General features: G+C 38.5%; 1 protein-coding gene across 2 annotated transcripts in view; it reads left to right on the top strand.

Annotated features, from left to right (window-relative positions):
* Rheb (Ras homolog, mTORC1 binding) overlaps window positions 1-12,611 on the top strand; it is a 45,341-nt gene that overhangs the window by 15,706 nt on the left and 17,024 nt on the right. The window contains exons 2-3 of one of the 2 annotated variants that reach the window (XM_076831699.2): window positions 5,778-5,849; window positions 11,903-11,970. In XM_076831699.2, coding sequence (XP_076687814.1) covers window positions 5,778-5,849; window positions 11,903-11,970 — 140 coding nt within the window. The remainder of the gene's footprint in view (window positions 1-5,777; window positions 5,850-11,902; window positions 11,971-12,611) is intronic. The other variant, XM_076831712.2, reaches the window with a different exon arrangement.

Below are 12,611 nucleotides of genomic sequence, written 5' to 3' on the forward strand. Positions count from 1 at the left end.
ACTATTTTATGAAAAGGTTTAGAGGACACCAGAAGGGAGCAGGTAGAGAAAAGAGATAGAAGAGCTATGGTAAGCACTGGTGCCAGCCTATTTCTTTGAGTCGGTGATGATTAATAACAGCCAGGCCTGCATCACAGGATTCAGGCTCCATTCAGAGTCTGATGTGCACGAAGACTGGGTGGATAAGAGGATTTGGAGTAGAGAGTGCCTCCTTTATGTATCTTTTAATCATGGCTGTGTCTTAATCCTGGCTGGCCCCTATTATGTATTCTTTAAATGCTCATGATCTGATCTCCTGGTCTGAACTGGAGTATTAGGTAACACCCTGGAGGCTGAGGCCACTGATTGTCATAGTTGAACTTGTTGCCCAAGGGCAGTAGTTCTCAAACTTCAGGGCTTGTTCATATTCTTCCTAGAGCTTTCCATCCTGGAGGTTTAAGTAGATTTAATAATTTGCATTTATAACAAGTACCCTGAGCTAATGTTGGGCCGTCCTCTCTGCCCACACTTAAACATGTAGAACTGCTAGTGTAGGAGGAAAAGGAGTCACCCATAGAGGATCCTATGGAGATTGGGTGGAGAGGGGAAGACCTGACTTGTTAAGGGTCACCAGCCCACACAGGTGCGGGGGATCTTTCCAACAGGTAGGCAATAGCATTCAAGTAGATTAAGATCACAGAAGGCTCAGAAAAAGGAAATTGGAGGCTTTTGACAAAAGGGTAATGGGAAATGATTTATCTTGAAGTTTAAGCTACATACAGAAGGAAGTGAAACCTATGGAATTGGTGATTTAGAATCATGGTTTACTGTAGTATATTTTTAAGCTTTCTGACTGCAACCCAGTAAGAAATCATTTGCATTGTTACTCAGTCATAAATGTGTATAACAAAGACAAATTTCATGACACCTTTACTTACAACCCAGTGTTCTTGTCATGGCTCCTTAAGTTGATCTCATGATCCAGTGGTTTTGAAACACTGCTTCAGAGGTGATCTGGATGCACTGCCAGAGTACTTAAGTCTGTCGATTGGTCAGCACTGGGTACTCAGGAAGTAGGCTACTGAAGTGGTATGGAGATCATATTGGTGGCAAGACCACTGGGCTTTGAGGCTAAGTTGTTCGAGAGTGTACTAGCATGAACATCAAAATTCCTTGAAACAATGTTAAGAATTTGGACTAGGGACTGGGGCTGTAGGTCAGTGGCAGAGCCACTTGCCTGGCATGCCTGGAGGCCCTGGGTTCAATCCCTTACAGCAAATAAATAAATACTGAAGAACAACTAGGGATGAAGAGGGCAGTCCTGAAAATCAGTTGTGCCCCAGATCCATTATATATGAGACTTGAGAGACTAATTAGTAGACAGAAAACCTATTCTCCATCATCCCAGTGAACTAGTAAATATGTAAACTGTTCTAGAGAATAGTGGGGGGTGGGGGTAGGACAGATAGTACAATTAGTTTTTCTTTTTTCAGAACACATGAAAACAAGTTCAAAATTAATCTGAAAACTATTAAAGTAGTTGTATAAAACAGTACCTGTTTCTCAGTAATCACAAAGTATAAGTATCATTAACAACCTTGAAGGTACACCCTCTATAGTGAAAATACTGGGTAAAAAAAAACTTGCTGGGTACTGTTTTGTCTTGCCAGTTTTTTATCTTTGCCATTTTTACCTGTTAAAAGTTCAGAAGAGTGTTTTACTTTCGGCTTTTGTATTGTTGTTTGGTATTTTTGAGGTATGAGGTGTTGAACCAAGCACTCTACCACTGAGCTACATCTTCAGCCCTTTTGATTTTATTTTGACACAGGATCTGGCTATGTTGTGTAGGCTGACCTTGAACTTGGGATTCTCCTGCCTCAGCCTTCAGAGTAACTGGGATTACAGGTGTACATCACCAGGCCTAGTTTAAATGATTTTTTATGGTTTGTATACTTGGTGTTTTTTGGTTTGGAGGAAGAGTATGTGGAAATTGTTTGTGGGGATTGGGATGTATTCTTTTAAAACCTTTTGGTAACGTGTTAGGAAATGAGTGATTTATGTCTGTTACTGTGCAGATATGCTTACACCTGATCATGTGCTGCTTTTCTGTTTTCAGATCTCTCTTGGATTCTTGTCATGTAACTCTTTTCTCCCAAGAGTTGATCTGGAGTTTGGGATTCATCTTCAGTTGTACAGATTTATAAGCCTTCTAAGCGCCAAGTCATCTTTAGGAAATAGTTGGTATTTCAGAACCTGGGTTTGTTAAGGACAAAAGCCAAGTGAATGCGTGAAAGTATGAGGGAGGGTTTTAAAAAGTGATCACAATAAAAAACATAATTGGCTATAGATCAGCATTGGCCTTTTAGTAGCTTTCTGCAAGCTGCATACAGAGCTGGACTGCAGTCGCTGAACTGCTTCCTCAGAGACATCCCCTAAAGCCAGAAAATTTGGTAGCCAGAGCTCAGGACACTTGAAAATAAGTAGGGGGATTTGCTTACAAAGATTAATATTCAATGCTGACTTATAAAGATTCAAATACTAGTTCTCTAATAATCCCCCTTTTAATGAAAATGGGGTAAAATAGCTGTGTCATGTCAGCCAATATAGCTCTTGTGTCCATTTTTAAAGTCTCAATAATTAGTGATCTCCCTTAGGGGGAGAGTCCAAGGGAGGAGAGACCCAAGGGAAAATCACCTTTTCTCTTCAGTCCCACTTATGCTAATGAATAATGTCCTCCCAGGGGCTGTCTGATTGAGAAACCCAGTTTATGCCAACTCTGGTATCCCAACTCAAGACAGACACCAGTCGGGATTTTGTTTTTGCCAGAATGATTACTTACGTTTTCAAGTTAAATGTTAATATTGTCAAACAATTTATTCCCTTTATAATAAAAATAGGGAACTCTGAATGTGTAACAATATTGTATCTTTTAAATATAGTCAAGCCCTTTTATTTATCCATTTTTGCACTTTGTTGTGCCCAGCCCATCTCTCATGCTATTTTGTTTAATGTATGTAACTTGGATGTATTTTGCTTAAATGTGACTTTTTGCATTTCATATGGTAGTTCTAGAGGCTGTTCACCCCCTCCTTCACCCTTCCTAGTAAGTTTTTCTAGGGCCATTATAGAGGCCAGTGCAGAGAAAGTCCCCTCCAGGGTTTCTGCTAGTTTCCCACCTCTTGGGGATCTTATATATCATATATGACCCCTTTCTTTTGTTGTTTTATTCGTTGACTGAATGATTGATTGCAGTACTAGGAATTGAACCTTGGGGTGTTCTACCAGTGAGCTACATCCTCAGCCCTTTTTGTTTTTTGAGACAGTCTTGCTAAATTTCTCAGAGTAGTTTCAAATTTGTGATTCTCCTGCCTCAGTCTCCCCAGTAGCTGGGATTGCAGGCATGTACCATTATGTTCAGCTCTTCTACTACTTTTAATCCAGTCCTACTTTTAGAAAGGACTCTTTTTAATCCTCTTTCCTTTTTTCTTTGTAACTTGGACCTTTATCTTAGGGTAAATTTTGTCCTCTGCTTTCTTCCTTCTTTTCATTTGTAAGATGTACATACAGTGCCTCATACCTACATAAAGTTAAAGGTTTTTTTTTTTTTCCTTCAGGTAATAATGTTAGATATACATAAATAAGAATTTTTTTAACTCCCTTTTCAGTTTCACTGACAAGGTTTTTTTTTTCTCTCTGTTCACTACTTAAAATAATTGTTACATTTTGTGGGCTAGCATATACAGCATGGTTTCTTTTTTTCTTTTTTTTTTTTTTTCTGTTGTAGATGGACACAATACTTTTTATTTTTATGTGGTGCTGAGGATCGAACCCAGTGCTTCACACATGCTAGGCAAGTGCTTTACCACTGAGCTACAATAGCAGCCCCATACAGCATGATTTCTTTTGAACATAATCTAGTTGAAATTGATGGAGTTTCTAAACTACTGTTGCATCCCTATATGGTAGACAGACCTATGATTGGATGCCAATGAATACTAGTTATTGTTCCTTATTAGTTATTAATTATTGTCTCTATGAACTGTTATTAGTTATTGTCTCTATGAACTGTGTTTTATATATCTGAATGGAAGACTGGGGTCTGAGCTTTAATCTCCTTCGTTGATTTAGAAATGAATGTCTACATATGTCAGGTAGTACACTGGTCTTAGTGAACAAATAAGAGGAAAGTTTCAGCTAACCTGAATTAGTAAGAAGTAGTGAAACAGGGTAGATAAGAGACTGTTAGGGGCTAGGTGCTAACTTAAATCAGGTGGCCTTCTCTGTAGAACTGATGTTGGAGCACAGACCAGAGTGACAAAAATGAGTCATACCATCAGATCTGGGAGAATGGTAGCTAGAATAAAGAGGCTAAGTTAGTAGGTACTTGGCAGAAACACCAGGGATGTAACTGGAGCCTGGGGGGTTCAGGGGCCAGAGAGGCAGCCAGAATTGGCAGGTTGTGGTCAGAGAATTCATTCTGACTGCAGCAGGAGTCAATGGGTCTGCCGATTTTCTTGATTTTCTAGCTGTCTCCCAGCAGATCCTGCTTTTATTCCAGCTTTTTAATGAATTGATTTAATTTTTGAGCCTGTGGGGAATGTCTTGGTGTGAAAACCTTTCACAGCTTGTGAGTCTGCCTCCCTGTGGTTTTGTGCCCATCATTACAGACCCTAGCAGTGCAGGGTGTGATTGTCATACATACCTTTTGAGATGGAAGAGAATATGGCAAGCATGTGGAGCATGTGTTTAATAATGTTCTGAGGATGTGAAAGAGAAAGGTTTAGAAGTGACATGAGGGAGGAACAACTTCCTATTTCTTTCTCTCTCTCTTTTTTTACTTGTTAGACCTTTATTTATTTAATTAATATATGGTGCTGAGAATCAAACCCAGTGCCTCACATATGCCAGACAATTCACTGCTGCTGAGCCACAATCCCATCTTGATGATAACTTAATCAAGATGTTTCTTCCCAGAATAGTTACATACCCTGTTCTGAAGTTCTCCAGTAGAAATTTCAGAAAACAAATAGGGAAGTGGCAAGTTCTTGTGTTAACATGTAGGCCCAGTTGGTACTGGTGAAATCTAAATATTTCTTTCTTTTTTTTTTTTTTTTTTTAGAGAGAGAGAGAATGAGAATTTTAATATTTATAAATTTTAGTTTTCGACTGACACAACATCTTTGTATGTGGTGCTGAGGATCCAACCCGGGCCTCATGCATGCCAGACGAGCGTGCTACCGCTTGAGCCACATCCCCAGCCCCTAAAATATTTCTTAATTTTCTAGACAGTCCCAGGTCTTTAATGCTGAACAATTGGAATAGGATTTCTATCTGAAGGAGTTTTTGAAATAAAAGCCTTATGTTACAAGTTTTCATATTACTGATTTTGAAAGCTATACCTGGTAAAGCTTTTAACAGCCATATATAAAAGAGCACATGTAAACTACATTTTCATAATAAAATTAAATAGCCAGATTTCGAGGACACCAGAGGAAGTCAGCCTAGTTTAGATATTCTTGAAGAGTTTACAATTTAACTGGATATGTGATGTGCTTATTGGTCAGTGATACTTGTTAATGTCTTAGAATTGTTTAGTTAATAATGGCTTAATTGCTTTAAGTCAAACTAAGGAATGGTACTTTGCTTTTTGAAATTGCTCAAATGATAATTACAGGTGTTTTCTGACCCTGGTCTTTTAGTTTCTTCATCTTTAGAGTGAGTTTTTTTTTTTTTTTTTAAAGCAGAATCTGTCTACCTTAACATGCCAGTACATGCTGAGCTGTTGTTCTCTTCCATAGGGAAATCCTCACTGACGATTCAATTTGTTGAAGGCCAGTTTGTGGACTCCTATGATCCAACCATAGAAAACAGTAAGTATTGTTTTGAGTTCTTCTAAGTTGAGAAGGCTTCTTTTGCATACAGATGGTCATTGTGTATTCCTGGAGGCCTTTATTGTAGGGAGATATTCAGTTAAATCTGTGTTTTTTCAACTAGGGTCAAAGAAAGTTTCCAGAAACTTTATCTACTTTACACTAATGATTATTTTCATTCAGTGCCCAAATTCCTTGCTATGTAGAAATTGTTACTCATGTCACTAGGATCTGGTCCTCTCCTGGAATGTTCATATCCAGAATATGCTTCAAGAAAATAGTAGCAGAGAGCACATTCTTTTTGTTGTTTTCCTTTCCTTCTTCCTCTCTGAAGTAGCCTTTTTAGAGAGTTCAAGCTGGAAACACTCCATACCCTAATCTCTTGCTCTTGCAGAAGCTTAGCCACCCCCAACTACTTCTAGCCCTAAAGACTTGAAACAGGTTACAGAGAAACAAGCTATTCTGGGGTTGGAGCAAATAGTTGTAGCATTAAAAAGAAGTTAGCTCAGGGAACCTGTTGGCATTTCAGGCCATGTGCAGAAAAAAAGCACAGACAACCAGAACTAGCCACAACCAACCTTTGTTTAGTTTGAATCAGTGGTTTCAAAATCTTCCACAAGAATTCTAGGGACCACAGAGGATAATCTAAATAGTAACATCTAGGGAAGCTGAGTTGCTGGGAGTGAAACTGGTCTTATTTCAAGCTATTTTAAAATCTTAGGTAAACCCTGGAACCAGTCTTCTCAGATTCTTGAAATCAGGTCTTAGATCTAAGATTTATCAGCAGGAACACAGATTTAAATATGGAATGGATCAAAACCTTCTGGCATGGTAGACATAAAGCAGACTAAACAACTCAGTTCATGCCTGCATCTTGGAAAAGAAGTACTTCAGTGCTTTGCTTTTTAACAGAGGGTTTGCAGACTGCAGGTTAGAAGGGCACACTGCTTGTTTTTGTATAGCGCAAGCTAAGAAAGTCCAATGAATGTTGTGACATGTGAAAAGATATGAAATTCAGGTTTCAGCACCCAGAAATAAAGTTTTATTGGAACATTTATGTTATTGCCTTGCTTATTTCTTTACATATTATCTTTGACTGCTTTTGCTCTATAATGGCATAATTAAACTGTGTGGCCTACAAAGCCTGAACTATTTACTCTCTGGCCCCCTACGGAGAAAGTTTGCTTAACTGCTGGCTTAAAATTGTCTTTTGTGCCCCACTATCCTAGTGGCAGACAAGGAAATCTGTCCTTTGCTAAACTAACTCAAGACCCACTTTTGGAAGTAATCACTGCTGGTTATCTGCAGAGAGGAGTCCTGAACATGGCTGGGTACTTAGAGAATAAGCACGTTGATTTGATGCTAAAGGGAATGGTTTGGTTATCTATCTGCTGGAATAAGAACATAAGAAAACAAAGATCTTAGCTTTAATATTTGCTAAATATAGCAAATTGGGACTTTATGGTCTTAAAAAGATAAGGCTGATTTGGGAATTTTATTCATAGAATAGTAGAAGATCATTTTCTTGGTAGCTTTGCATGTAATAATGGTTATTATAATTGTAGATTTGTGCCATTTAGAGTTGAGTTGGAAGGAAGATCATGGTGTTGTATATAAATACATTTTCTTCATAGGTAAGTAATTGATAGAAGAAAGTTCAACTTACATATTATCTGAGAAACAGAATGGTATAACTCTACTTTTTTTGAGATGGGGTCTTGCTATATCATCAAGGCTTGTTTCCAATTATTGGGCTCAAGCAGTGTCCTCTCAAGTAGCTGGGACAATAGGCTCAAACCACCTCTCTTGGCTAGACTGGCTTCCCAACAGTGTCAATGTCATCTTTATTTGTGTTTTTAAAGTTTTTCCCAAAATGCTCAACAGTGAGGGCTTTTTTTTTTTTTAATCTCAAACATGAATTCAGTTTATTCATTAAACATTAGGCAAGAGCAAAGATGAATGTCAAATTTCATGACTCCCTTGAGGGTTTGTGAGGAATATTCTGGCATGAAAATCTGTTCAATTTTTGTCCACTCTGTGTTGGTCAGCTTTTTATCATGATGACCTAGCAAGAAAACTCAGAAGAGGAAAAGTTTATTTTAGGCTCACAATTTCAGAGGTTCAGTCCATGATTAGCCAACTCTGTTACTCTGGGCCAGAGGTGAGGCAGAGAGAACATCATGGCAGGGCATGGCAGAGAAAGCTGCTCTCCTCCTGGTAACCAGGAAGCAGAGAAGGCACTTGAGGAGCCAAAGACAAAATACATAATCCCCAAGCACTTCCCCTGGACCACTTCCTACAGTCATGTCCTACCCACCTATAATAATTACCACCCACTAATCCATTCAAATGATTAATCCACCAGATGGATGAATTCATTGGTTAGGTTATAGCTTTCCCAATCATTTCACTTATCAATATTCTTTGTCACATGTGCTTTCAGGGTCCATGTCATACCTGGACAATAACATCATGTTTCTGTTAGTCTTTGCTAGACTATCTATTCTACCCTGATTCTGTTTGGTAGAAAAACAGTTTAGCAATAACAGTGAATTCTAAAGAGAGGAAAAGATTATTGTCAACATTTTGCTAATATGGATGGTTTTCAGATTTTAAAAAATACAGTGCTCCCTAGGTCTGGAAATTATCTAGCAATTTATTTTATAGTTATCTTTACAGTGGGAGAATGGGCTATTTATAGTAGACATTCAGTGGTGTCAGATTTCAATGAAGTATTACTTGTAAAAGCTAAAATTTGGAGATCCTGTCATCTTTAACAATAGGGGTATAAGAAAATAACTTGAATAAAACCACATGTTTTCTAGTTTGGGAAAACTTTTAGGCCAGAAATATGCATATGCAGAAGTGCTTTGTCATCGACTATTGCATTAATCAAACAAAATACAGACTTATTGATACAGTAAAATTAAACAAATGTGAGCTTATCATTTAAAAAGCAAAAATAGCAATAGTTTATAACCTCTGCCATCTCACAGTAGCACTATTGATGAATGATAAAGCTCCTATGAGAATTCGGGAAATTCTAGAAGTTTTGCAGTGTTATCAAGCTTGCCTGCTGCTAGATTTCTCAGTGGGATATGAATTAAAAACAATACTGAGCACATTACAAAGTGAGATTTGTGTTACTTTAGTAACACAAATCTCACTTCGTGAATGCCAAATTTTAGCAACCTCTGTTAGCTTAGCTTGCCTAGTAGCTGCTACTGGTAAATAGCTATTAATCTACTTAAGGGAATTTGAGGGTTTTAGAATGAAGTGTATTAATTTCTCTAGTAATTGAAAAGGAGGATAGAGAAGGCTTAAGGAGAGTGATATCAAGAGAAAGTCAGCTTTCTGTTTCTACTCCTGGTTGGAATTAGAGGACAGAATAGACTTGCTGCTGTTCTGTCCTCTTTTCCATTTTTTTCTACAGTACCAGCAGAGGCCCTTTCCCATGATAAAATAGAAGGTCTTCAGTTTCATTTTCTGCTTTGTGTAAAGGAATTTAAATCCCTTTATATATGAAGATCTCCTTGAATGTTAGTATTTTCTTTCCTTTATTTCTTAGGTACATTATATTTCTTGCCCTCTTGCTCTTAGGTCACTGGCCAGGACTTCCCCAGGCTCCTTGACTGATCTTGTGCATCTCCCTGACTTAGCAGTATAGGTTGCCTTGCACTCCCGGTGACCTTCCCTCTTCAGTTTGCTATAGACCCACAAGTGTGCCTCCCCAGCCTCATTCTCTTCATTGATATCTTTATTTAACTGCCCTCATTATCTTGGTTATTTAATAAGCATTGCAAGCTTAACAAACCAAACTATTCATCCCCTTTCTCTTCGACCCCCAATATTCTTCCCCAGTCTTTTCTTAGATTAAGCAAAAGCTCTCTTCATCTTATTGTTAAAGCCAAATTTTAGAATCATCCCAACTCTATTCTCTCATGACTCACTTCTAACAGGTCAGATCCTTTTGGTCCTGACTCTGAGCACATCCAGAGTCCGTCTCCCCACCCCTCCCCCAATCCAGTCCATCATCATCTTTTAGAGATCACAGCAGTCTGGTTAGTCAGGATTGCTGGTTACTGTGTCGTTGGCTTCTGCTTGACTACCGCTGTGTTCATTTTCACCTGTTATTCAGGCGAATATTACCAGAGCGACCTTTTAAGGATATAGAACAGATCAGGTTACTCCCCTACTCAAGAATTTGGTTTCCCATCACATTGAGAATAAAGATCCAAAGTCTCCTAAGACCACCTTATACTCTTCCAACCTGTATAACTCTCCAGCTAGCTATCTACCTGCCTTCTTTCTTAGCTTCAGGTGCTTTGACATTATTGCTTTTTTTCACTTCCCATGTGACCTGTGTCAAATGATCTCATTCCCCAGATCACACTGGATACCAGGCAGGGTAGGTAGGTATTTGAGTCTCTTCATGACATGTCAGCTCCCAGTCAGGAACCTATAGCATCTCAAGCACATAGAACAGTGCTGCTGGTAGTGACAGCACTCAAAGAAGTAGTTTTTGAATGAATGAATGAATGAATGATGTTTGTTTCAGGAATTTTGTGATAATTATTTACACATCATAACCATCTGTGCTGAGTTCTAATTAAGGGTCACTGGTTTTATTGCTCACCAATGTTTCTCATAATTTTCATCAAATTGAAACACACACTTGTGTGGAGGGTAGGGTGATGTTGGGGATTGAACCCTAGGGCCCTTTACCTTTTGAGCCCTTTTTATTTTATTTTGAGACAGGGTCTTGTTGGTTCTAGCCTCAAACTTGGAATCCTGCTCTAGCCTCCCAAGTCACTGGGATTAAGGCATGTAGCACCATGCCTGGCAATGTACACTTTTTGACACCTGACTTAAAGGTTCTCACAGACAGCCCACTGGCTGACAGTGATCTCAAGGTCCTGCAGTGCCAGTTGATCCCGAGTTGGAAAAATCACAATGCAATTCTTTCTTAGAATCAGTGAACAAGTCACGTTGGCATTTCCCATCTTGAAATACTCCGGTTGAGTTTTCATCTGGTTTACCTGATTCCTTTAAGTGATCATTTCAGAAAAGGTTGGAGGATAGTGTACAGTGTTGGCCTGCTGGCACTCCTGCTTGTGTTGAAGAGAGTAAAGCTAGTGATGTTAACCACCATCTCTTCTTGTGGAACTTTTATAGTTAAGATGGGATTTCCTGTCTTCCTCCTTATAATGTAAAGTTTTCTTGAATAATTTGCATTTATTGTTTTGTTCTTCTTTTTGGATATGAGAACAAAGTAGGACCTCAGGTGTGCAAGGGGTGTATTCTGCCGCCTGGCTCTGATCACAGGGAATGACCAGCCAGGAGATAGGCTGGGACTGGGTATACAATATTCTGTTACTGTTTATGGTTTTTTCCTCTTTTTTGTGAATGTTTATTTGGAGCCTCTCTCCTTAGAATTTTGAATTGACTTCCCAAAGTTATTAAAATCTGATCCCCATCACCCTTGGTAAGGTAAAGAAGTTGATGATCAATTGCTTTGATCTTTAAGAAGGAATGGTGGTTTCAGTACAGAGCATTTGTTGCATTGTTGCTTTATCTGTTGATAAAATTGTTTAAAATTTTTATGTGCTTAAAATTCTTAGCACTTCAATTAATATTCGTTATTTATGCTCTTGATACCAGAATACCTATAAATTGATGGAAAGTTTTTGTGGTTTTGTTTCATTCTAGACCTCAGACTTTATGAAGTACGTTTCAGTTATTTACAAGAGAAAGGACTCATCACAGAGCGTTCAGATTATTTTTCTTGGATATCAATTGTCTAATTACAGTTTCTTTTGGAAAAGACTCAGGGTTTTCCCAAGCTGAGCTGTGGTCAGCCTGAGTGATTCTTAGTTAAATAATGGAAGTAGGGGAGAATCTATACAACCCCAAAGACTCATTTCTTTTCATTCAAGAACCTTTTTGTGAGATTATTAGGGACCCTGTGCTTGATGAGTTGTCATTATTCAAACTTTTAAGTGGTCTAGATTTAATTTATTTAAACTAATACTTAATTCCCTTTCTCCCTGTAGCTTTCACAAAGTTGATCACAGTAAATGGACAAGAATATCATCTTCAACTTGTAGACACGGCTGGGCAAGTAAGTGACCTCTGGAGCCTCAGAATCTCATGCAGCATGTCCAATGGCCCCAGCCTAATAGAGTTCCAAACACAGCAGTGATGCCAAGAAAACCCCTCATGCTCTGTGTAAAACATAATGTTAATATGCTATCTGCTTTGTCTTTTCTAAGACATGTATGGCAGGTTTCCAAGTCACTTGGTTTTCTACTTGAGGATTGTGTGTTCTTAGCATTGTGAGGGTTGACACTTCCTGCAGGATGGTGTTTTTTTATATTCTGAACCTCAGTTCTGTATTAAGAGAATTGCACAGTGCTCCCTCCATCCTATGTATTCTCTTACATTAGGAGCAAAAGCATATCTTTCTCAGGGGACCAGCAAGAGAAGAGTAAGGGGCAAAAATAGCTGGTTACACTTACACAGACTTGGGCACTGGACCACTGATTTAATTGGAGCCCAAGATCCAGTTTGAGTGCTGTCTTTAGTTTATGTAGTTAGATTATATGATGAGAACAGATTTGAAAGTGATTACTAGATTAAAGAGTATCAGTTTGAGTTGTTAGACAGTAGGTAATTGCCCCAAGTTAAATTATCCCCCCAAAAGGATACTCACAGGTTAATCATTATAGCAGTGATGTGTAAAATGGATCACCAGGGGAACTG

This window comes from Callospermophilus lateralis, chromosome 1, assembly GCF_048772815.1.
Source record: "Callospermophilus lateralis isolate mCalLat2 chromosome 1, mCalLat2.hap1, whole genome shotgun sequence".
NCBI lineage: Eukaryota > Metazoa > Chordata > Mammalia > Rodentia > Sciuridae > Callospermophilus > Callospermophilus lateralis.